Here is a 27176-nt window from a genome sequence, read left to right on the forward strand (position 1 = left end):
ATTTCTTTCTTTTACCTTATAGACTAGAAATAAAACCATCTGAATATTTATTAAATATTTACTATGTTATTTTCTTTTGATATGAAATTAGGCTTTGGAATTAAAAAAGAGAGAGAGACAGAGAAAGAAATGCCTACCGTCTCAGCAGGAAATTGCAAAGAGTACTTAACGTTACCAAAGTTATGAGTTAGACCAAAATAAAAAGCTTCACGACGAATACTTGACCCTCAGATTTTAGAAACAATGACCTACTCAAAGATACTCTTCACTCTTATCTACCAAAAGTCAAGGATAAGTTACAGCTTGACTAATAACCTTCAGTTTTATAATCATAATAGCCAACATTTACTGAGTGTGTTCTATGGGCCAGACTCTTTTAAGTGTCTTACATACATTAAATTATTTAACCCTCACAAAATCCTATGAAGAAAGTACTAATATTAATGCTATTTCACAGATAGGGAGGAAACTGAGGTATAGAAAGTTCAAATAACCTGCCCCAGACAAGACATTTGGCTAACGGAAGACTGGCTTAAGGGCCGCACCCTTATCTTCTATGCGCTAAAACCCGTGAGCATGACACCAATCTCCATGTAGTGGAGTAGACCAATCAAACTGGAATATCTGATATACGTCTGCCCTTATACATGATACCCAGAAAACTATATCTATTATCCACTCTAGGAAATTCTTGCGGCTGGGAAGAAGGTTTAAAATAAGTCTTAGTATGTATATGTATAACTGACTCACTTTGCTGTACAGCAGAAACTAACACAGCATTGTAAAGCAACTATACTCCAATAAAAAATTAATAAAAAAATAAGTCTTAGTTATCCACACTAGTGTGCACAAGCCAAGAACAGGTTAACTCAACGAAGGAATGTTTCAGAGAGATGACACAAGGAAATTGGAATTTTGAACACAGGCGAGTTTGAGAACCACAGAAGTTCCTTTGAATGAAGACTTAAAATAAGATGTCTCTTACAAAAGTAGCCCAGCACTAAAATTATCTCAACATTCTATTCACAAAAGATGTCAAGTTCTCAGTTGTGTAACAACAAGTCCTGATCTACTTCATTTCTATTCACTGGAGGATCCTCCCTCTTTCAAATAACATATTTAGTCTAATTCTGACTAAATTTACCAGTAATGGTTATTTATATCGAAATGTAAGTATAGAAAAGTGTGAGGCATGTTTTCTCTTTTTCTTAGGAGGTAGCATCTTGGGAGGGTGGGTGGGTGGTGGTAGGGGAAGGTAGGTGAGAAGAGAAAAGCAGGGAAGGAGGCAAAACATCCAAATCCACATGGTGTAGAACAGACAATGCTTTATTAACACAACGAGTTTGTCAACCAGGGGGTCCATTACAGTGTATCTGCACAAAAGGAACAAGAAACTGGGGTCTGTGCAGTGTGGAGGGAAAGCCCAACTCACAGACGACAATTACACCTCAGTGGGGAGCGGAAATGGGGGAGGTGATAAGAGCTCCAGGAGCACCGAAGGAGTGTGTCCCTGGGAAGTAGAAGACATGTCAGAAAGCCTGCTTGAGAAGAGGCAGGGAACTGACCAGGACAAGGAGGGAAGGAAGAGGACCAGCCCTTAAGAGCAGAGCCATTCCCCAAGAGCCAAGACCAGTTCAGTTTTCTTTGTGGAATACTTCATTTACTCAGCTTTATGGTCAATTTTTTTTTTTTTCTTTTGCGGTACGCAGGCCTCTCACTGTTGTGGCCTCTCCCGTTGTGGAGCACAGGCTCCGGACGCGCAGGCTCAGCGGCCATGGCTCACGGGCCCAGTCGCTCCGCGGCATGTGGGATCTTCCCGGACCGGGGCACGAACCCATGTCCCCTGCATCGGCAGGCGGACTCTCAACCACTGCGCCACCAGGGAAGCCCTGGTCAATTTTTTTAAAAATAAATTTATTTATTTTATTTTTGGCTGCATTGGGTCTTTGTTGCTGTGCATGGGCTTTCTATAGTTGTGGCGAGTGGGGGCTACTCTTCATTGTGGTGCGCGGGCTTCTCATTGCGGTGGCTTCTCTTGTTGTGGAGCTTGGGCTCTAGGCAGGCGGGCTTCAGTAGTTGCAGCATGTGGGCTCAGTAGTTGTGGCACACAGGCTTAGTTAGTTGCTCCGCAGCATGTGGGATCTTCCCAGACCAGGGCTCGAACCCATGTCCCCTGCACTGGCAGGCGGATTCTTAACCACTGTGCCACCAGGGAAGCCCTTTATGGTCAATTTCAACACTGTTGTTACTCCAGAAAGCTAAAACTTAACATTTAAGGCAACAGAATTAATAATAACAACAGTAATAGAAGCAAGTCAGGTATATCATAGGTATCAGTTCTTTATCCTTGCAGTAGTGTGCTGATATACCCCCCTTGTATGGGAGGTGCATTTCCATGGTGTAAATACTCCCTCCATGTTAATTTCAAGCTCTCGATGGTTAAACCGCTAGCCTACAAAATTCCTGAATACTTAACTATTAGCTCTCCTTCTTCACATGATGCTTGTAAGTCACTTTTAGCTCTTGACGACAAAGTTACTTAATGAACTATGTGGGAAAGTTAAAACAATGCAGCTACTCATTTGAGTATTAATCCTGGTTTTCTGTGTGATCTCCAGGATGATTTTAAATCATCTTACCTCATTTATCAACACTAAAAGTAAATTAGCATTAATCCTAAAATTTTTATGGTATCACAAAAAATTCTGAATAGCTAAAGCAATCGTGAGAAAGAAGAACAAAGCTGGAGGCATCACATTTCCTCACGTCACAACATATTACAAAAGTTATAGTAATCAAAACAGTATGGTGCTGGCATTAAAACGGACACACAGAGCAATGGAATAGAATCAAGAGCCCAGAAATAAACCCACACATATACAGTCAACTAATCTTTGACAAGGGCACCAAGAACACATAATGGGGAAAGGATAGTCTCTTCAATAAATGGTGCTGGGGGGCTTCCCTGGTGGCGCAGTGGTTGAGAGTCCGTCTGCTGATGCAGGGGACACGGGTTCGTGCCCCAGTCCGGGAAGATCCCACATGCTGCGGAGCGGCTAAGCCCGTGAGCCATGGCCGCTGAGAGGCTGCGCATCCGGAGCCTGTGCTCCGCAACGGGAGAGGCCACAACAGTGAGAGGCCCACGTACCACAAAAAAAAAAAATGGTGCTGGGGAAACTAGATACCCACATGCAAAAGAGTAAAACTGGACCCCATCCTACAACACTCACAAAAGTTAACTTGGAATAGATTAGACTTAAATGTAAGACCTGAAACCATAAAACTCCTAGAAACACTAGAAACTCCTAGAAAGGCTCCTTGACATTGCTCTTAGTAATGATTTTTTTGGATATGACACCAAAAGCACAGGCAACAAGAACTAAAATAAACAAGTGGGACAACATCAAACTAAAAAAGTCTGCACAGCAAAGGAAAACATCAACAAAATGAAAAGCCAACCTGTGAAATGGGAGAAAATATTTGCAAACCATGTATTTGATAAGGATTTAGTATCCAAAATATATAAGGAACTCATACAAGTCAACAGCAAAAAAACAAACAATCTGATTAAAAAATGGGCAGAACGCCTGAATAGCCATTTTTCCAAAGACACACAAATGGCCAACAGGTACCTGAAAAGGTGCTCAGCATCGTAATCACCAGAGAAATGCAAATCAAAATCACAATGAGATATCACCTCCCACCTGCTAGGATGGCTATTATCAAGAAGACTGGAGATAAATGTTGGAAAAGATATGGAGAAAAGTGAACCCTCATGCACTGTTGGTGGGAATGCAAATTGGTGCAGCCACTATGGAAAGCAGTATGAAGGTTCCTCAACAAATTAAAAATAGAATTACCATATGATCCAGAAAAGCCACTTCTGGGTAGAGATTCAAAGGAAATAAAATCAGTACCTCAAAGAGATATCTGTACTTCGATGTTCATGGCAGCACTATTTACAAGAGCCAAAACACCCTAAGCGTCCATCCACAGATGAATAAAGAGTAAAGAAAATGTGGCATACATCTAGAATGGAATATTATTTAGCCAAAAAAAGGAGGAAATCCAGCCATTTGTGACAACATGGATGAATATGGAAGCCATTACACTAAGTGAAATAAGCCAGATGAAGAAAGACAAACAGTGTATGGTATCAATCATATACAAAATCTTAAAAAACAAAAGCTGAATTCATAGCAACAGGAACAGAATAGTAGTTGTTGATGGGCTGAGGGCACAGGTGAAATTGGGAGGTGTTGGTCAAAGGGTACAAACTTTCAGTTATAAGATGAATAAGTTCTGAGAATCTAACGTACAGAATGGTGACTACAGTTAATAATACTGTATTGTATACGTGAAATTTGTTATAACTTATATGGGAAAAGAATCTAAAAAGAATAGATATACGTATATGTATAAGTGAATCACTCTGCTGTACACCTGAAACTAACACAACATTGTAAATCAACTATACTCCAATATAAAATAAAAATTTTTTTAAATGAAGTTTGCTAAGAATAGATCTTAAGCACTCTCACCACAAAAAGGTAACTCTGTGAGATGCGGGCTGGTTAATTAACTTGGTTGCAATAAATATTTCACAATGTACATGTTTATCAAATCATCACACTGTGCACTTTAAATATATACAATTTTATTTGTCAATTACACATCAATAAAGCTGGAAAAAATAAAATTAAAACTGTGAAAGAATTTTTAAAATTAAAAATGTTAGCATTGGGCTTCCCTGGTGGTGCAGTAGTTGAGAGTCCGCCTGCCGATGCAGGGGACACGGGTTCGTGCCCCGGTCCGGGAAGATCCCACATGCCGTGGAGCAGCTGGGCCCGTGAGCCAGGGCCGCTGAGCCTGCACGAACAGAGCGTGTGCTCCGCAACGGGAGAAGCCACAACAGTGAGAGGTGCCCGCGTACCACACACACACACAAAAAAGTTAGCATTATATTACTTTAGACATCTCTTTCAATGAGGGATTTGAAACAAAATATATCTATTTTTTTAAATCGGCCGTTAACTGACTAAAAATAAATCATTAAGATTTAACTCTCTTCTCATCACATCAGTTTCAAAGCAAATAGGGTGAAGTGTCTTGGGAAATCATTATTAAATTTAAAAATGTCATTTACATCAATATTTAATACATGAATATGTATGACATTCACATGAAATGTATTCCAATTGGGTTCACATTTAAGGACCTTAAAGATTTTTGGTTTTGTTTTTAAGGAAAAACTAAATCCATATTATTTCAAAGGTGAAAACAAACAGGTTGGAGAAATAACAAAACAAGGCCAAGGCCTCTGTAAGTCACTGTAACATCAGCTTGCACTGGACAGTTTTTATGCTAAACTTGCAGCCCCCGAGCCTACTGCTTTGGCTTTCTCAACCATCACAGGGTTCACTAAGAAATGATCGATTGATATTACTATAACATAAAGGGTGGTATATATTCAGTCGTATATTACAAGTGTGGCTTCTGTCCCTTGTGAAATGACCTATGAATTTAAATGTGTAGCAGGCAGAAAAACAAGTGTAGTGTTCCGAGACACAAACCAAAGGAACCCAAGTATATTCACCCAGATAAATACAAGTGTAACACTCAAAAACACAAACAAAAGATGTACATAAAAATAAAAAAAAAAAGATGTACATAATACGTTTTGTAGCCGATCCCATTTTCCTTACACTGTAGGGATCTTAGCGGCAAGAATGCCACAAATGAGCATCAGGCTAGCCAGGTTCTATTTGACGAAAGCTTGGACAAAGTGATTTACCTTCATCTGCTCATTAGTGAAATGAGGAGTTGGATTAGACGATCTCTAAAGTATCAACAAACTCTAAAAGCAAGTGAATAAAAAAATAAAGTCTAAGTGATTTACTGACAACTTTGACTCACAGTTTCAGCTTGGAAATTGACAAAGACACTTTACCTTCCTTTGAACAAGATATCTGGCATCTCTGACTCAATATAACTAAAATGATTCCAGAAAGAAAGAACATTCTAGAAATTTCTGGGAAAAAAATGTGATAACAGCCAAGGAGTGGAAGTTGCTAACTTAGTTTCAGAATATTCCTTCTACACGAGGACTATGAGAATGTATTTCCTCCTTCCTCAAATGTGCATTAAGTGCAGAGTTCTAGGAGGGTAAACTTTGTCCATGAATTGCCTTCCTAAGGCAATCTGGATTCTTCAAAGTGATTAAAAAGGACATTCACAGCATTAGGCAGCAATGAAGTAAAGAAGTCACGTAGCCTTTTTTAGTTTTAAAAAAATGTTTGTTTCTCTTAGAATTGTATTTCATCAAACATGCCATTGAATGTAAGATACATCATTATCTATTAACCACCAAGAAAGAAAAAAAAAAGTCGCCAATTAAATTGGCATGCCATAAGTTTCTGAGATGTTAACATGTGAAAAAGGTGTCTTAGAATCAATTGAGTGTTGCACCGTAAGGCTTTGGCCCAGCACACGCCCAACACCTTGGACAAAACCATCCTCCAAGAGGAATCGTAACGATGCAGGTAGGTCGTGAGTCCCATTGGACTCAACCCTCTCTCTGCACCTGCGTCATACTCACTAAACTTTTTTTTAAGGCAAATTATTTATCATTTATACTAAACAGAAATTAGGAAGAAAACAATGCAGGCGAAATATGTGGCTGTTGAATACTTTCTGTATTTCTTATTCTTTTCAAGGGCAAAGAGCTGCTGCCTTATCCATGCAGTTTGGGGAACGTGTCAAACGTTTCTGAAATGTCTGAAGGCTACCAGCACGTACTCTCCCGCCTCATTCCCTATTCTGACAGTCACAGACATGGGGAGCTAGAAGGTGTCTCATCAACTATCTTGGCCAAGGCTTCATTTTCAAGAGGTAGAAACTGAGCCTTAAAAAATGCTGAAGGCAGGATAAGGACTCAGTTCCCTGACCTCCAGTCTATACGCTGCTAGATTCGAAACATTCTGCTCGATTATTCCTACCTTAGTTTACAAAGGACAACTTAGAAGAGGAGTCTTTTTTGTCTACTTGTCTGAATTTCCTCCAACTAACTTAATAAGAGTACCTTTCTCTAACAGTGTCCTTCAAATGGGACAGAGAGAGTCTGAAACAAATTACTCAAGGTTTCTTAGATATTCCTTCTCACCCAGGTTCAGTGACAAAGGTTCGTTAAGTTGTAAATAATGAATGAGAAGAACTCTGTAAATCAAAGAAAGAGTGAAAGCAATGTATTCAATATTCCCTCACGCTGTCCCTTTCTCAATAATTTTTTTTTAATGAATGCAATGAAATATTTTCCTCTTGTTAAACTTAAGATACCACTAAATCATTCCCAAATGTAGGAAGCATTCCCTGTGTGACTCAGTCCAAACCAAGCCCTGCATGTAGTACCAACCCTAATAGATGCTCCAATAAATACAGCTTCATGGGAAGACACTATGACCAAGCAAAGAATTAAACAGTATAACTCCTGCGCTGAAATGTGTATAATAACTTAAACTCTTTCCGCATCCCGAAAGTCCAGCTCAGTATCTCTAAGTTTTATAGGAAATGCCCTAGCCAGGCAGTCCATATGTCTGTAAAGTTAGCTACATTCCATGAAGTAGCGTGGTTATGATCTCAGGGACATTCTGCAATCTGCCCCAGACAGGGCAGTGTCAGGTTTGGCAGGAAAAGAACAAGAGTTCCACCTCATCCCAAACCACTTATGTTCCAAGCATTACTGTTGCTACACAAGCCAAATGTCCCATTATGACCTTCAAAGAAGACGCTATTGCTGTGAACCTAGGATTAAGATACGCTTCTGCTTCTGCCTAACCCCACCATGAAACACTGGGTGTACCCTGAAAATGAGTTTTTCATCCTATCACATAAACCCAGATCAACTGAAACCCCATGGCCCAAAAACTATCAAGACATCTTATACTATACCAGCTCAGTTCATCAAGACATTGGATCTCATGTTTTTCTCAACCTTAGATGGCCAGGTAGTATCCTCAAAAAGAGACTTCTTTTTGGCCAAAATATCCCAAACCGAGATGGCCAATGGGTTAATGTTCTTTTCTGAGCTCTTCAGTTACGCTGCTTCCTGTGTCTGAGGGCTGGCAGGCAGGGCACCCCTGTCAGAGCTGCAGAGAACTCTGCACATATCTCTGCTGTGCTCAGTCAAAATGAAAAGAACACAAGATGGCCCTCTGACACAGACAGCTGTCGATTAGAAGGCACACTCACACTGGGCCGGACAATGAGCGGCAGCGGAGGTGACAAGCCCTTGGCTAATCAGCTTGCCTATAAAATCACAGCCCTTCCCAGCACTACTCACACCAGCCCACGAGGCGACAGCATGTACAGTCTTCAGCTACCCCGTTCTCAGTCTCTACGTGTATGTGTCTCTCTCACTCGCCCACCCCGGTCTGATGAGGTCTGTGAGAAAGCCTCAATACAATATGCGTAAAAACAAAAATCAGGGCTTCCCTGGTGGCGCAGTGGTTGAGAGTCCGCCTGCTGATGCAGGGAACACGGGTTCATGCCCCGGTCCGGGAAGATCCCACATGCCGCGGAGCGGCTGGGCCCGTGAGCCATGGCCGCTGAGCCTGCGCATCCGGAGCCTGTGCTCCGCGACGGGAGAGGCCACAGCAGTGAGAGGCCCGCGTACCACCAAAAAAAAAAAAAAAAATCACACCACAGGAAACTGATAAACAAGAATAGGAAAAGAAATCCCTGCAGCGAAATGACCCAAAAGAAAACAAAGTGACAGACTAACCTATTCAGAGCTGGTTCACACTGATACTGACATAGCGATACGCATTATAGGTAACCAGACATATGTATTAGACAAGAGGCAAAATGATCCGCCCCACCTCTTCCCCATTCTCCATCTTGTCTTTTGTCCCTCTAGCCACCAGAGAGAGCAATTTGGGGCTAGATCCTGGTAGAGGAGGCTAAAATTCTGAGCTTTACCAAATATTTAAATATTAGGGGACTTCCCTGGTGGCGCAGTGGTTAAGAATCTGCCTGCCAATGCAGGGGACACGGGTTCGAGCCCTGGTCCAGGAAGATCCCACATGCTGCGGAGCAACTAAGCCCGTGCACCTCAACTACTGAAGCCCATGTGCCACAACTACTGAAACCCCGCGCACCTAGAGCCCGTGCTCCACAACAAGAGAAGCCACCACAATGAGAAGCCCGTGCACTGCAACAAAGACCCAACACAGCCAAAGATAAATACATTTATTTTTTAAAAAAAATTTTTAATAAGTAAATAAATATTAGGAGAGGGGGTAGGGTGGAATGAATTGGGAAGTAGAGCTGAAGGGAGAAACTCAGAGGATCTGGAGACAGGAAATGTTGAGTTCCTCAAATCTTCCACTGATTTTCTTAATTAGCTAACTCTTTAGCTCAAAGATATTCCCTCTAAACTAATAAACAAATGCTAAATTCACTAAGGAGCTACCTTATGAGCCTGACAGATATTTTTACCCATTGATAGTCAAAATACCAATCTCTCTCTCTCTCCTCCCTGCTCTTTTACTTCTCTTTGGTTTCTAGAAGAACAGCTGGTTGGAAGCAGCGAATCAGGAAGCAAAACAAGGGGAGACAGGCAAAGTGGATACAGAGTCGAATTTGTGGCTGTCCACCTGCAGTCTGGAAGCTAAAACAGCAGAAGTCTACTTTAGATAAAGACAAATTAACAAATTACTACCTCACTGAAAGGGACCTTCAGGTAGCAGAGACCTTCCACAGCCACCCTGTGTTCTGACCACTTTCATTCGACTCTTCTTCCTTAGATCCCCCAACCAAGAGTCCAATCCACCTGCTGTGCCGAAAATAAAACCCCTCAAGGTTTTTATAAAATCATTTTTAAAAGATCATGAAAGAGTGAAGAGAAGTGGGAAGAGGAGATACTGGGGATGAGTGTCCTTCGTCTTTTGAGAGTCCAAGAAAGAGTCCAAATTCAAGGCTTTTCCAGCTCTGCTCCAGCTCCAAGAACCTTGGAGGTACCTACAGTTGTCAAAGCCCGGACAGAAAAGGCAGTAAGACCATCAGCACAGGGTGACCCTGCTGCAGAACGTCCGCAGGGCCACTGTCTTCTTGCTCATCCCTGGAAGACAAAGCTGTCTTTCTTTGAGAGGAAGTGTGAGAAGCTACTCAACCTGCACCTGCAATCGTAAGCAACAAGCAGGAACAGTTCTAGGACAGAGCCTGAGACTGGCCACCGTCTCTCCAACACCAACACCTACAGCTTATCAGTCAAACCAGGACAGCAGGCCCTGCCTCCTGCCAGCTGCCAGGTAACTCAAGAAGCACACTGGGTCCCCACCCGGGGAATCCCCATGGCAGGGTGAATGGCCATGTCACCAGGATGCTAGTCAGCCAGTGAGTTTCTAAGGGCTTGGGACACTCTGCTCCCTCCTCTGCCCATGCTGTTTGAAAGCTGTATTATCATCCACATAGACCCCACCCATGGACACCAAAATGCACCAACATCACACAGCCTTGGACTCTCAGATCACTTCAAACTCTTCACCACTGTTCCAGCTAATACCAAAATGGGCACCTTCTGATAGAAAGCTTTTTCCCCCTTACGAAATCTTTGCTAAGCATAAAAATTCAAGAAGCAGAACCACTATAATTTCTGGGTCAAATGTCAGTTTGCGATATATAATATTGTAGTTTTCCCCAAATTTCATCAGCACTGAGTATTTCTAATATCGAATTCGGCCTTTTATTTTTAGTTAAGAAAGCAATGCTTACTATGAAAAAAGAATCAAACAATACGGCAGTAGGTCAAGGAAAAAGAAAAAGTATTTTGCATACATATGAAAACCAAGGAGGTCATTCAGGGCAAACCCAGTTCTTCCCTGTACACAGCTCAGAGCAGTGACGGGAGCAGCCCCTGGGCCACGTCACTCCCCTATCTCTTTCACCAGCTGGAGCTCTCTTTTACCAGTTGAAATACTGCGAGGGTCCAGCCCACTGTCATGCAGTCTCCACTGTCCCCTGGGGAGATGGGGACCAAAGGGGTGCTTGGAACAGCAAGAGTAGCCACATCACAGAGGCTAAGGGAACACTGGCTCGCCACCTCAGGCATCTCTTCTTGGAGCCTTTGACATCCAGGCACCATTTTAACGTCAGAACAGAAGAGGGAAGAAAGCAATCATTTCCCCAAAGGAGGAAGTTATTATTAAAAAAAAGCCCGGAGGACTTCCCTAGTGGTCCAGTGGCTAAGACTCTACACTCCCAATGCAGGGGGCCCGGACTCAATTCCTGGTCAGGGAACTAGATCCCACATACCGCAACTAAAGATCCTGCATGTGGCAACGAAGATCCCGCGTGCCACAACTAAAGATCCTGCACGTGGCAATGAAGATCCTGTGTGCCAGAACGACCCAGCGCAACCAAATGAATGAATGAATGAATATTAAAAAAAAGAAGAAGAAGAAAAAGAAAAGGCCCGGGCTCTAGAGAAATTAGGACTAGAGGGAGTTGGACCACCTAACTGTCCTGCTCAAGTGCAAGCCTAGTTCAGACTTTCATGGAATCCTGCCTTTGTTGCTCTGAGGCTTTTCATCTGTAAGTTCATTCCACATCTTCTTTCTCTCAAGAACATGGCACGTGCGTAAGCTCTTGTTTGTGGCAAATGGACCTTCTAGGAATCACATGTATTGAAAATAAGAGTATTGACCTTCCCGCTCGGCCAGGCTCACAGCTTGGTTCTGACCAGAACAAGAGCCATCTCATCAGTCCTCTCTCTCCAGTTCCATTAGGGCTGCCTGACACCCTATCTTGCACACTTGCTTCTTAGTTATTGCAAAGCTTTTACATATTTAGGGATCTTTTCCATCAAAATATTCTGGAATGGCTAGAGGCTCAGACACATGAATGATATCTGCTCACATGTGCTTTTTATCCAAGTTCACAGCTCCTGGTCACTGAGGGTAAACAGTGTTATCAGTGATTATTATGGATTTAGTCAAGTATATTTCATTCCCGTCATTTACGAGTACTTGTGTTGGCTCGTATTTACAATGTCGGGATTCCGTCACTTTGGTAACCTTCTGAGACAACGTTTTTCCAGTGTTACAGTGACATTTCAAAAACTCAGTATTTACAAGCAAACAACATCCTCTGGCTCCACGACAGTGCGATTCAGTGGTAGCGGAACAAAGGGACGCTGGTCTAGAAATTTCTTCAGGATGTATTTCCAACTACTTCTGGCTATCACTTCGTAGTCTAGGGTGGCCCCGTGGCCTTTGGAAGAAAGAGGCTACAAAGACATCAAGTAAAATTTCAGTGTTACCTGAGACTGGAATTCTGTTTTGTGTGGGTCCACATGAAAGCAGTCTGCTGTGTGATGCTGACAAGTCTCTTAACATCTCTGAGCCTTAGTTTCCCATTTGCTACTAAGCAGCATTGGGTACCAGGTGACATTTAGGTCCTTTCTTACTGTAACAATCCATCCTAAAGATTTCAAAATTATACACAGACATAAAACTCATTATCATCATTTTTTTTCCATGTCCTACCTCAAGGATATGAGGAAAAGAATTCTGTGCAGGAAACAGGGAGAAGCAAACCATTATCTAGTCAACTCATCCACTTCTTCCCTTTGCCTACCCACCCTCTGCCAAGCAAGATGGACCAGGGACAGTGAAGGAGGATGAAACCTGAGTGACAGAAACACAGTTGGTATTACATTCACCCCTGAGCTTCAAAGCCTTTCCATTATCAGGTGGACCATGGTCCTTTCAGCAGTGGAGTAGAGAGGTACTGCCACTGACAGGTAACAGACAACGCAGGAAATACGCACCACACTGTATGCGATTTGGAGTTCCTTATGGGAGACATTCAAAATATTCTTTCTTGGCCCTCGAAGGACAATGCTCTTGATATATAGATTGTGGAGGTCATCATATCCTCTTTAGAAACGCAGTCTTTCCTACTGACAGAAAGAGGTCTCAGTGCAGGAAGCTGGATGATACCTAAGTTAACAGTGAGAAGAGAGCTAGAACCATCTATGAGAAGACCCTGTGGGCTACCGGCGATGACAAAAAGCTTCACCAACTTTATCCAGGGATAAAGAAGCAATAGAGAAAATGATAAATCTGGAGCCAAAGGACTTTGTCCCCTAGTCCCACCTCTGCCACTTACTATTAATAGTGACAAAATCGCTCTGAGTCTCTGTTTCATTATCAATAAAATGGGGATTAAAAAGAGTTCCTACCCCACTGGGGTCACAAGTTATATAACTTGTTATTGTTGTTGGTTCATTTATTCGCTTACTCATCCATCCACTGACTCTCAAGCAAACAGAGTATCCCCTATGAGGCATTCGGGAGAGAGTACAGGCCTAGTCCTGGGCCCTCTCTGCCCGTAAAGAGCGTGACAACGCTTGGGAGAGCACAGTGCATCAGAGGCTACCCGAGCACGGAGGAAGGCCCCCTCCTTCTGGCCTGGATATAACAATGCGTGAGCTGGATCCTGGACACAGAGTGTGAGTTATCCGGTAAAGGAATATAAGGAGAGGAGAATGAGAGGCAGGATGAAGATATTCCAGGCCAATGGAAGGGCCCTTGTGAAGACACAGAGGGCCGTGAAAGAGCCCTCAAGGGCAGCGCGGGCAGCTCAGTGTGGCTGGGACACGAGATGCGAGTGGTGAGCGTGAAGGCCAAGGCTGAAGGCCGAGGCAGGGGCCGGGCTCTCTAAATCCCGTTCAAGACGCTAAGGCTGGGTCCCCAAAGCCATGGAGGGATGCTAAGCAAGGGCATAACAGCACTGGGGATTTTTGGAGACAATCACTCCAGCAGCCTTGTGAGAGTGGGAAGGTGGAGGTGGAGGGAAGTGGAGGGGTGGGGACAGCAACAGTGGTGACGGGGATGCGGGGGACGGAGTGGGTCTATTGCTATAGGGAGCAGAATGGACCAAATCTGAAAACTGCGGGCTTATGGGGTTGGGGAGACGGGATAATCTAGGACGGTGGCTGGGGGACAGTCACCAAGCCAACAGACACAGATGGAAAGACTAGTCCTGAGAGGAAGTTCAATCAATAAAATTCAAGGTCAAAAGCACAACACCTGAGGTGAATTACCTCATCGGTAACTGCCAGATTTTACTCTAGCCCCTTGAAAAATATATCCGAACAGATGTGAGAACGTCAACGTGAAAAGTTACGTGTTAGCGCCTCAGATTAGGTGACTACGCTATTATCAGCTCAAGCCCTCTCCCGAGACAGTGATAGCATGATCTTGGGGGGTGGGGGTGGGGTGCTATTTCACGATAAATATTTATTAAACACCCAGCTGAAGGTGTGGTGGAATATAGTATTGTTGAATGTTCTGATATGTTCCACTTGCTCACTAAGGTTCTACAGAGCTGACCTAGGGTGTCTGCATTCTATTTCTAGAACAATACGTGTAAGTATCTAGAGCCCTGATCAAATGATTTGCGCCAGGTAACTAAGGGGACATAGCGGACGGACTCCACAGGAGCCTCCAATCTTGGTTCTGTGAGTACTTCTGCAGGCATACTATGAAATCTGAGGGGGTACTAGAGTTAGCTAGGGTATGGTGAAATGAAAATATGCTTTGTAACGAAGTAGGAAACAGAGACAGTCTGGAGTCCACGAATGATAGGGTGGATGTGTTTTCTGCCATAGGGAATAGAGCAGAAGTTCTCCTAGAAATAAAGCAAAGGATAATCCCTTTCCCGACACACGAAACACCAAACTTAAATATTCTTTCCATTGAGAAAATGGCACCCACAATTTGCACTCTGAAAACATATTCAAGCAAATCTTACTTGGTAGCTAAGTGGGAGTAGGAATGAGAGAAAGTGGTCCATATTAGTGACTCCCTGGCTGAGACAGTTAAATGGCAGAGATGCAGAAAGACTTCTTGAGGGACAACGTCAGTAGTAACAGCTGTTGACATTCTTCTTTGTCACATGTCACTGTCCATAGCAAATCTTTTACCACCTCTGATGTTATGTCGTACCAGTCACTCTACACATGACAGTTCCGAACTGCAGAGCTCAGAGTGACAAACAGACTTCACAGTTCAAAAATACTGGTAATAGACCTTTCCACAGGAGTGAATCACATCCAAGGAAGAACAAGTTGAGTTGATGGGGACTTCAAAGGAGTGGTATAGCCTGAGTCAAGTTGTATTCTCCAACTTGTGCATGAGTTGTGTGTGAAAAGTTTGTTTAGAATTTATAATGCAGTTTTCTACTAAAAAAACTTATAAAGTTGAAATACTTCTAAGATCTTGAATTCTGATTCTCTTGGGGTTTTAGAACTTAATTGTAAGCAATGACCCTAAGACTCTAGGATTCAGGCTTGTGCCCATACTAGGCTTTGAATCCTGTGAAACATAAGAGGTGCAGAAAATATCCTAGTTGATCACAGACTGAACAAAATCTCGTAGGTCCAGGCAGCCCCCAATGGAACCAAATAACCATTGGTTTTAAGCAATATTCTTATCAAAAAAAGAAAGTTCATCATTGAAACATGCAACTGTTTTTAATCTGGACTGGTGATCAGTAGCGCTACCTGATTTTCTCTCTTCTCTACGGTAACTATCATTAACATTTTTCTCTCACTTCATCCTGTGAAACCATCTACCTTTCAACTGTCATGAGAGGATATTTTCTGAGTCTAAACTCGCTTTGGGTCAGGGACCCAGCTCTCATTCCCTCTGTCCCTTTCACATACAGTCCTTTTGAAGGGCACAAAACGTGCTTTCTATGATACCATGTAATGAGGAGCCTTCATAATGTTCTCCCAAAAGGGTACATAGTTTTCTTCCTATTCACAGAGTCGGCATGGTGTCTTTAGATTTTCCCATGACTATATGAAGCAAATTTATAAACGTTCCTTCTTAGATATTCACTGTGAGAGCAGCATGATTAACCCACGATGAATAACTAGCCATACTCAGTATTACCTAACCATGTAATGTATATTGACACCCTACATACCTTAAGTGGGAATGAGGTTATGCTTAGTTTATTTCAGTGAATATTTTACTATTATTTCTGTTTGGATAAAAATTATTTTATAGGCATCATTACTGACCCAATCTTCAACAAAATATACATGTTAAGGTAAGGGGTTTAATCCAATAGGAATCTACGTATATATGACTTGTATGACCTACTAACTCATTCCCTCTTCATATTATTTCCTCTTCTGCTATTAGGATGATCAAACGGATCTGAGAGAGGCCTGTAAAAATCTCTATGAAAGCACAAAATGAGTTAAGGTTTTGATCGCGATTTTGTAACCTTTATTTTTATTTAATAGTCACTTCAGAATTAGAGGTACATTTTAGGATCCTTTCCCTTTGACTTTATTTATACCGTGTTGATGGTAGTCAGACTCAATGTTTCCTTCCTGTAGCTTGTGTGGTACTTTTTTTTTATATGTAAAGATGAAGGGAGAAGGAAAACAAAAGTAAGAAAAAAATGAAAGAAACTTATCATCAGAGTATGAGAAGAGCTAGCTACTTAGCTAAATAAAAATAACGTATTTAGTGATTTGTAATATAAGAATAAAATGAACTCGCTGGGTCTCAGGAGGTCTGCAATATGCAAAAGGTATCTTGCCAATTTAATTGAGGTAGGAGTTATTTAATTTTTTACAGGTATAGTTCTCAATAAAACTACATATGCCTATAATACTGCAATGGCAGATGTGTCTCGATTATTAGAGGTGGGCTCAAGGGAATATATACAATGGATCTTGAAATCTGTAAGCAGCTGTTTGGGGGGGGCGGTGAAATGATGGGGGAGGGCACTGTACCACACACATGTTCCTTAAGTGCAGCGATGTTTTGTTATTTTACTGCAGGTGTATTACAGAGATGAAATTTAATAACTTACTGTATACAATACCAATAAAACTGAAAAGATGCAGTGCCCTGCTGTTCATTATTGTGGTACAAATGAGCTCGGATTATTCTGTGTGCATGCACGGGCAAACCCCGACACAGAGACCCCTACGTCTAGAGCTCTGGAGGATGGTCACTGCTTGAAAAACCTCAGGGATGTTCTTCCTTAATTGCTTTCTTATCACTGAATTCTCATCCCAAATTCATGTAAACGTGACTTTGAGGTGGGTTAAAAATAAGGTATATTTGGTATTTTTTGAAAACGTCATAGAAAGCCTTCACCAGAAGAGGTCTTTCGGAGGGACGGGTTAATGGAATGAAGGGATATATAGATTTCCTTAAGTACCATAAGAATGTTAATATATTGTGATAATATTTTCTATTCAACAGAATCTAGGGAAGTGCCAGTCTAAAGATGCTATCCCATCAAAATTTGACTTCTCCCTTTATTAAGAAATGTCTGATAAAAACAAGTGCCATACTGTGAAAAAACATTTGTGCATTAGAAATGCTAAAGCAAATGCAACTATGTGTTAGTGCCAGTTTTCTTCTCGCGAGAAATTACTTCTGTTAGATAATAAATAACACAATGAACATAAAAGGTACTTGCTTTAGGAAGCTCAGTTTAGTTTATCTGGGAGTGAAAGCATCTGTAAAGAAGTCCACATAAACACTGAGAACACGCACACACAACTTTTCAAAGGATGGGGTTCTTCAACTCTAAGCAGGTTTCCACCATCAGGCACGGCAGCAGACTCAATGTCTGTCCCTTTCTTAAATATTTCCTTCTAAAAGGATTACGGGGTTTTGTCGGTAACTTGCAGTATTCCCACTATTTTAACTTGGGGTTGGTTTCAGTTTTAAGAGTTCCAGGACACATTTCCTAATGATGGAGCCATTTCAAGTATGATCACACACAGAGGAATAAATGTTTCTGCCATTTCATACTGAAAAGTGAAATTCAGCATTCTTCTGATCCTGAATGGTGAGTCTACTGTCTTTTTTATGGAAAGAAGCTATAGGGCTATAGTGACTTCTACAGGATGGGTAGATATATTTCAGCATTAAATTTTACCAAGGACACCTCAATTGCTCAAAAGCAATTAAGTCAATTGTTTGTTTAGTCATTAACTGATTTTCCCTTTTCTCTTTACATGTCAAAAGTATAAAGATGAACTGTAGTCCTAATTGCTAGTGGTTATTAAAAACCCCTCAATACTTTTCATAAGAAAAGAGAAGTTAATCCGAATATTCTGGTGAAATTTCCTTTAGGATATGAGGACACCGTGTTTTTGGTGTCTCAGAAATCAACTCAAAGCAATGTCAAAGGTTTTTTATGTGTTACCTGTCCTGAACTGTTTAGAAGACTTGCCTATACTTCTAATACATATTTGTCATTTTATATATGACAAAGTGAGTTAAATGTCATAAACAAAAAAATGATTGGGTCACATTTAAAAGCCTGCTACAAGTATTGTTTTAGAACTTTCTATGTAGTTCTTATATTTGGGGAACAATAATTTGATCTATGAGGAATCCAAATTTGTGTAATTGCAAACCATATTCTGCCTGCATTGCACAAAAAGGAAGGCCCAAATATAATCCATACATTTTTAAGAAAGTGCTCATGCTGTTGCTAAAATGTGAATTGGCATATTCTACCCCAGCCTTGTCACAGGAAATCTTCATTGGTTTTAATGAAATTGCACATGCTAATTCTGAAGATGTTACAGAATAGATTATTCATATAGGCACATGTGGTGTATTTAAAAAAAACAACAAAAAAAACAGGCTGGGCTGTAAGGAACCGTGTGGCCTGCCCTCTTCTCTGCCTTTCCAACCGTGTTCAGGGTTCCAGTTGACCCTGAGAAGCTACTCCATTCTAAACAATGTGTTAGACCCAGATTCTCCAGTGGGCCTGGAATCTACCAAAAGTGGTTTTCCAGACGGGCTCTCATACAGACCTACCTCTGAGTTTAGAAACCTCACCATGAGCTCGGGGCTCAGGGAACCCAAGTTGGAAAAGCACTGGCTTTAAAACCAGGCATTTTAAAGTCCAAAGCCTGGCTCTGAAACTTAGTTAGGGTGAGATCTTGGGTCTGCTTAATTCTTTTTTTTTTTTGCGGTACGCGGGCCTCTCAGTGTTGTGGCCTCTCCCGTTGCGGAGCACAGGCTCCGGACGCGCAGGCTCAGCGGCCACGGCTCACGGGCCCAGCCGCTCCGCGGCATGTGGGATCTTCCCGGACCGGGGCACGAGCCCGTGACCCCTGCATCGGCAGGCGGACTCTCAACCACTGCGCCACCAGGGAAGCCCCCATTTTCTTAATTCTTGAATGAGATAATAATAATCACCCCAGGGGTTTGTACTGGCACCTAGTATTAGTCCCCCCCAGCTTCCTCTACATTGAGCCCAGACTAAGGTTTAGAAATTCACTCATCAGCCATGTCTGGGTTGTGAGTGGACGTATGGCTCCACTATCTCAGTGATCCTTGATAGAGCTACTTCATCGGGCATCACAGCAACCCACCTGACTCAGTCGGTCAGCCACCGATGGTCAACCTTGTGAGATCTTTAAGAACAATTACTAAAATATAGAGGAGCAATCTGAGAATTTGAGAAAAACCTTGGTGCTTATAAAAAGATTAATCTAATAGGTGGGGGTACAGAGATTGTCACAAGGTTCCAAATTTCAGCAAAAGAATACTAGAGTTTGTGTACAAGGAAACATAGCCTGTAATCACATCTTTCCTCCTGCAATTAAAGCATTTCTGACCATTAGCCTGAGCCATAAGCTATACCTTAAGAAATCTGAAGGACGCTTTAATACTTCCAGTCTCCTCCAGGTAAGGAACCATATTTAATACAAAGATTATTAACATTTTACTTGTATATGTATGAACACTGAAATTGACAGCACTGAAATGAACAATGAAATAAAGCTCCTTAAAGAAGAATGTCAGCTATAAATGTAGAAGGAATGATGGAGTTTTAAAAAAATCACTAGTTCAAAACCCTCTGGGTTCAGGCAAGTGTCATCAATGCATGCCAAAACCATCAGGTCAAAAATTGTTGGGGAACAGGGATCTATACCCAGTGCTAAAGTATAAACACAAAGATTGTTTGCTCACTTCGTCGTCCCAGCTTACCTTATAAATACTACCAAATGTAAAATAGATAGCTAGTGGGAAGCAGCCGCATAGCACAGGGAGATCAGCTCGGTGCTTTGTGACCACCTAGAGGGGTGGGATAGGGAAGGTGGGAGGGAGGGAGATGCAAGAGGGAAGAGATATGGGGATATGTATAGGTATAACTGATTCACTTTGTTATAAAACAGAAACTAACACACCATTGTAAAGCAATTATACTCCAATAAAGATATTAAAAAAGAAAAAAAGATTGTTTGCTAATTACAAAGGGGAAAAGGTTTCTTTACAATGGACCGACATGGGGGTCTCCACTTCTACCAAGTGGTTAAAGTCAGTGTTACCAGTAGCAACACATCTTGACATTATACGCCTCCAGATGAAACGCAGTATGAAGCACATAGCATTAACTATGAGATACCCAGGCCAAAATGTTTAACTTCCGTCTGAATCAGCTTTTCAAGCCAAATTTTCAATTTGTAGGCAAGACAAGTGATAGATTAACAAATTAAACAGCACCACAAATAAATAATCCAACAGTTCAAGTAGGGGACATATTTTTCAAGACAACTGGCCTGCTCTCTTTAAGGTAAATATCACTTTTTTAAAAGTTACAGGAACTGTTCTAGTTTAAAAGAAATTCTAAAGAGACACAGAAGCAAGATACAATGCATAAATGCAATGCCTGGGGGGAAAAGGAGCTATGAAAGCCATCTTCATGGGGACAAATGAAGAAATTTTCATCTGGATTGGGTATTAGATTAGGAAACTACTGTTAATTTCTTTAGGGGTGATAACTGTATTTTAGTTAAATAGGCGAGTGTTCTTAATTTTCAGACACATGATGAAAAATCTAGGGGTGAAATCTTATCTGATCTGCCACTTAAAAACGGGGCACTGAAAAATATATATACTTACACATACACACACCCAAGGCAAATATAACAACTATTAACAACTGTTTAAGTGGCACTTCATTGTATTATTTTTTTCAACTCTTCTGAGTTTTTGAAATTTTATACTATATAAGATTAAAGAAAATTCTGTAAATTAAATAAATGGTGCTCGATTCTCCCCCTTAACGTCCAGAAAGCTGCTGGTGGGGACTGAAGGGAGGGTATATAAGACCTTTCCTTTGCTTTTCCCCCTTATACCTAACACTTCACTTGAGGGCCAAAAAATATTTGTTAATCAACACAGTGAAAAAATGGCTCCATTCTCCCCTTTGGTGTGTGTTGGGTGGCTGTCGGGAGAGGGGCATACCCATAGCAATGCCCCCACAACAAAGGAGCTGCTGACCGAAAAACAGTGCTTGGGGGCAGAGACCCGATGGCATCACCCTGCAGATTTGGTCCCTGTGATTTCTGACACCATCGTGATTTAAAATATTCTGTCCCACCGTCCACACCAGCAAATTCAAAAACGACAGGCCTGGAGTCTGACCTTTGGTTCCAATAACGCACCCACTAGAAGGAAACCAAGAACATCTCCAATTCCCTCCTTTGGGAACCTTCAGACCTAGAACAGTGAGGCCACCAGGCTAGTACTCAACGCCAAGAAAGTCAGTGACGAGTGACTCTCCAGGATCTGACCTCTATGTCATTCCAGGGTCTGCACTGCACTTTCGAAGGAAGGGCTTCCAAAGGACTTTCTTTAAGAGGGTATGATTTCTGGTTTTCGGAGACAGGAAAACGCTGCTCACTATAACTGCTCTTCAGCCTTCACTCTCTCAGAATGATTCCTAGAAGTGATGCTGGGGAAATAAGCCTCAGGTCGTCACAATCCTCACCCTGCCAGGTACAGAATTCATATAGGGCAAGATAGAGCCGACCTGGCCCCTGCCCTCCGGGAGTTTACAGACTCTGGGTGGAGACCAGCATTCAACAAACATCAATAATGGCACATTCAAAAAGCACCACGAAGGCAAAACAGAGCGCTAAGGCAGATACATGGATGGAAGAGGTTCGGAGGAAGGTTACGTAGGACCAGGTATGAATGACGGCACACTATAAACAAACATTTAACCATAACGCCAAGTTAAAAACCAAGACGTATTCTGCTTCCACAAGACCTAAATAGCCATTTTCATAAGAAGAGACAAAGGATTTCACAGCTTTTCTGCGTATATCCTTTCTATTTTGATTTCAGGTAAGAAACACTGGAAGGGTCCAAAAGTTTTAGAATTAAGGAATTTGTAGTTCTTTTTGTATCAAAAATAAAAAGAACTAAAAGAAGAAAATCCATTCTTAAATGTGTAATTCATTTCAGAACCAACTACATAGGTTTAATTTCAATGAATCCAAAACAACTTGGTTTGTGAGTGCACTAAATCACATACAGAGAAGACCTTTACATGTCTTCTACAGCTGCAAAGTTTCTGCAATTTAACAAAGGTATCTGAGATTAGGCCTAATTCTTAAATCCCGTCAGTTTTAAGATCTAAACATCAAATAACTTTATCAGCATAGTCCTATTTGATTACTTGCTGAGAAAGAAAAAGAATGTGGATAAGGTTAGAGCCTTGGACTTCACTAGAGAAAACAAGATATGGGCTGGGATATTCAGTTGTGGGGTTTTGTATAAAGATTTCGAGGCATCTTACTGATTTTCAGAATATCACTAATTTTCACTGCCTTTTAAATGAAGTACATATGCAATATATTCCTATGTCTTGAATAATCAAAGTAAGGCAAGAAATCTAAAAGCTTTTTCAAGGTCAGTGGCAACACTAGATTTTGAACACAAGTCTTTAAATATAGATTCCTACAGAACATTCTAGGAAATCATCAAACCTAGCTGCACATTAGAATCACTTGGGGAGTTGTCAGAAATGCAAAGGCCCAACTCATAAAATGAGATTTTAATTGGTCTCAGATAGGGCCCAGCTCTCCACATATCTCACACACACACACACACACACACACACACACACACACACACACACAAAACCTTGCCCAGGAGATACTAATAAAGAAACCATTGCTTTAGACTTGAGCTATCTCCCAGAAAGAAAAGACAAACACTTCCTGATAATCAATACTCAACTTCCATTTAAGGGGAAAACTTCTGCCTTAATACCAAGCATTTGTGTTGACATCACCACCTCACTCAAAAACAGTAGATCTCGGGGAAGATTAAGAAAGACAAAAAAAGTTTGCAGTCACCAAACATCCTATTCAAAGCAGCAAAAGAGGCCAAAAGTAAGTGACATTTTTTCCCTTTTGCCATGCACAGTGAGGCCCATTAGGTATTAGCTATTGGTTATCGTATTAAGATTGGACTATCCTGTGAAAAACTTTATTTCCGCTCATTTTCATTTCAGTCAGACTTTCCATTATAAATTTTATTTTCCCTGCCAGTAAAAAAAAAAAAAAAAAGTAGTATGAGGTTGCAATTTGGCAAGAACATTTCAAGCCTGGGTGTGATTTCCGTACTCCAATTTGATTTAAATTAGTTTTGCCATATTTAGTGAGAACTAAAAAAAGTCCGTTTGGCCACTTTGGTTTCTATGGGTTTATTTTCTATACAATTTCGAAAGGCTGAAAAAGTCACCGAGTTCATTTCTGATAATTTTATATGGAAGTGCATTAATGAATTCATATCATCCCATTACTATTTTCAATGAAAACAATTTAATCGCTAATAAAGAACCCGCCGGCTTTTGTTTCTCAGCTAAGACACCCACTTTTAAAAAGTCCCATGTCTATCACTATTAGTGGTACATCCTCAAGAGACACATGACGGATATGTATTTTTTTAACCTGATGCATTCTGAAACAACAAACATTTCAAAATAATAATTTATTTCTCCAGGACAGCATTTGGCTACCTGTTGCTTACCATCACTATTTCTCTGCACCAAACAAAAGGCTATTGGAACTGGAAGAAGCACGTTCATACGTAACAGTGCTCATCCCTGGAAGTCCACAGGACACACTGTTATAATACGATAAAGCAGTTTTTGGAGCCCCTCAGGGCACAGCATCTAAAGGACTTCCATCCAGCATCTCTATAAAGTAGTAAACACGAGAAAACAAAAAGCTGCCTCTCCACGAGTCACTCACCTTGCCACACAGTGGGGAATCGGTTCAGCTGTGATCTGCTATTTAGACTTGAAGCCCAAGACACCGAGACTCTGCCTTTCTTTTGGGTTTGCATAGCTGGTGTTGGAGACAGGGATTCAAAAAACAATTCGGCACAAGAGAAACTCACTCACTGGGAGATACACTAGGGTCTGTTCTAGTCTCAGATTTCACCGAAAGCAGAAATTCAAAATATGTACCCTTTTCCTCTCCAGCCCCGATCTCCTCAATCAGGGAATTTCCAAAATTGTGCTCTTTGCTTTTCTCCTTAAGTGATCACACCGTTTATGGACACTGCTGAGCCCAGGCTAAGCAAAGAGAGAGTCGGTCCTTGCAAGACTCACAATCATGAAGCAGAAATAAGGATGAAAGAATCTCCACACTCCACGGCTCTATTATGAAGACTTTTTAAGAAAAGCGGATGCAGCCGTACTCCTGTATACAACAGAATTTTCCTGGACACAAATGTCTCAAAAGGAGACATTCCCCAGGCCCAGACATTCAGCCATCACACGCCAGTCCGTCCACCTCTAGTCCACCCTCTGCCCCTTTCCACTTCTCACCTTGTGTCTGCCAAAAAAATTAACTTCAGTCTCACCCGAGGGAAGTGTTGCCCACAAACCGAGGGAGGGTCTGTGTCCCAGCACATACACTGACAGACTCACGCGGTCTGGATGATGCTTTCACAAGTTAAGGGGCCTCGCGCTTACTCAGCAGAGGAAATCTTTGTGTCTGGGAGGAATCACGCCAATTCCTATTAGGAAGAAAGGATACAGGGGCGAGGAAGCCTATTCTCTCATTGACCAGAAAAAGAGGCCCGTCGAAAACAGAGACCTCTGCCATGACCATCAGCGAACAGGAAGGATGTTGTCAACTTTCTTCTCCCCCAAAACTCAAACGGCCTCTGCCTTGACCCTGAGAAACCAGATACACAGGAACAGGCTCTTCGGCAGGAATTGAGAGCTTTACACCAGAGACTCGGCGCTAGGAGGCTCGCTGCCGAGCTATCTACCCCGCACATTTGCACTCACATTCCAAAGATGTTTCCGTTGTGCTGGAATGGCTGTAAATTTCTTTCCTGCGGAATTCTTTCCAAACAAACTGCCATAAACTGTGCTCCGCAGCTTGCGCAGCAGGAGCGCTTTACCCAGCACCGCTCACCTCATCACAACCAGCCTCTCAGACGCCGAGTATGACTGAATGGGTGGCTGGGCCAAAGGAGTAAACTTTAAAAATGCAAATCTATCCGGAAAAAACAAAACAAGACAAAACACCACCACTCCACCAGAACTCCACCTTTCGTGATCCCTGACTGATACCTAAAGGAAACCTTCTCGAGCAGGCTCTATTTAATGACTTGAACTGTTTGCTTACGTTTTCCAGGATCCATGAAACAGGTTGTTTTTTTAAAAAAAAATCAAAATGGATTTTTTTTCCATATCATTAAAGAAAACGGGAGGGTGAGAGGGTTCAGGAGAGCAAGCATTCCCTTCCCAGCACGAAAAGAAGGTACATTTCTGTTTGGGTGAATAATAAAACACTAGAAAGCTTTGAGTCTGAAAGAGGATGATTAAATTCTATCCGGAGTTTTCCAAAGTAAGAAACCCATGCCCTTAGAAAAAGAAAGTCTAAATCTTTAGAGGAAAAAAATAATAATAATAAGATTTGAAACATGTGATTAGTACCAATACTGAAATTAAAAAGAAAGCGTCTATAAAAACTCAATTGTCTTGAAACAAAGCTTACACTTTGGGCTATGGATAGTATTTTTAGAACTGGGCTTTCTCTGGAGAGTTGAAAGTATGCAAATGCAGAGTGCCCAGACACACACACACACACACACACACACACACACACACTATACCTTTGTATGACACTGGCATTTTATTATTTAATTAAAGTACTCTTATTTTTCTAGCTCATGCATGCTTCCCTTGAGACGGCTTTGCTGTTAGCCTGCTGGCCTTGACTTCCAGCCAAAAACAATTCAGAAACAAAAAGGGACAACAAATCATATTTTCACAGACATTTTTATCCCTCAATACAACCCTGTTTTCACACAACATCCTACAGCCCCTATGAAAACTATAATTTAGGGCAGTAGCCACCCGAACCCAGGATCTGACACATGGCTGCACGAAGCATTTCCAGTCTAAGAAATTCTTAAGTTCTTAATTGCAAATAAACTCTTTTGATAGAACCACTTTACCCGAGATTGCTGGTTTGCAAACAGTGCCACTGGTACCGGCTGATGGATTAAAAAAATAACAACAAGCCAGTGAATACAATTCTGATACGATGAGGTGTTTATGACTTCCACGCTCTGTGTTATTTCATTACTTTTTAAAAAGAGACAGGCATCGGCAGATTTTCAGTGCATTAGTGCCACAGTCTAAAACGCATCATCTAATTTACAAAACAAAGTGATTTACCAGGTTCATTCTCTCTCAACCCTTTCCCAAAGCAAGATTCTCACTTACCTGGTGGCAACCCTGTAAATTTGATTCTCTCCCATAAGATGAGTAGGAGCCCCTTTCTGTTTTACCTGCCAAGAGAAACAACAAAAAAAGTGTAAATTGTGTTTTTCTTTAAAAAAAAAATCTCCTCCAGGTAACAGACATCCACTTCTCTTCCCCGATGTTTACATACGTAAAGTAGGCACTACTGGCAATGTATGCAAGCAAGACAGGGAATAACACTTCCTCACTCTGGCTATGATAAACTGGAAAAAAAATATCCTTCATTCCTATTCTTAGCCAAACTGCTCCACACTTCCAAAAACTGTCATTCCAATGGCCTCCACTTTCTCTAACAAACAAATTGTCATTCCTTATTTTCACTTTCTTTCTCTCTCACAAAATTTAAACAATTTCATTTTTATTTACACAGCAGGCAAATTATCTATGTAATGACCCTAGCCTAGTCATTCCCATTGATTATATTGACACTTAATGGTGAGGCCAAAGCTAATCAATCAGGGCTCTCCAGATGGTGAATAAAGCAAAGAAACTATTCAAAATTCTGGGACTCTCTCTCTCTCTCTCTC

At 41.5% G+C, this 27176-nt stretch overlaps 1 protein-coding gene across 18 annotated transcripts in view; it reads right to left on the reverse strand.

Annotated features, from left to right (window-relative positions):
* TCF4 (transcription factor 4) overlaps positions 1–27176 on the reverse strand; it is a 359688-nt gene that overhangs the window by 151688 nt on the left and 180824 nt on the right. For 16 of the 18 annotated variants that reach the window (XM_022584419.3, XM_022584426.3, XM_022584420.3 and 13 more), the window contains one exon: positions 26611–26675. In XM_022584419.3, coding sequence (XP_022440127.1) covers positions 26611–26675 — 65 coding nt within the window. The other 2 variants (XM_089895222.1, XM_089895223.1) reach the window with 2 other exon arrangements.

This window comes from Delphinapterus leucas, chromosome 14 (genome assembly GCF_059928025.1).
Source record: "Delphinapterus leucas isolate spDelLeu-1000000601 "Yukka" chromosome 14, BTC_Dleu_Yukka2, whole genome shotgun sequence".
Lineage (NCBI taxonomy): Eukaryota > Metazoa > Chordata > Mammalia > Artiodactyla > Monodontidae > Delphinapterus > Delphinapterus leucas.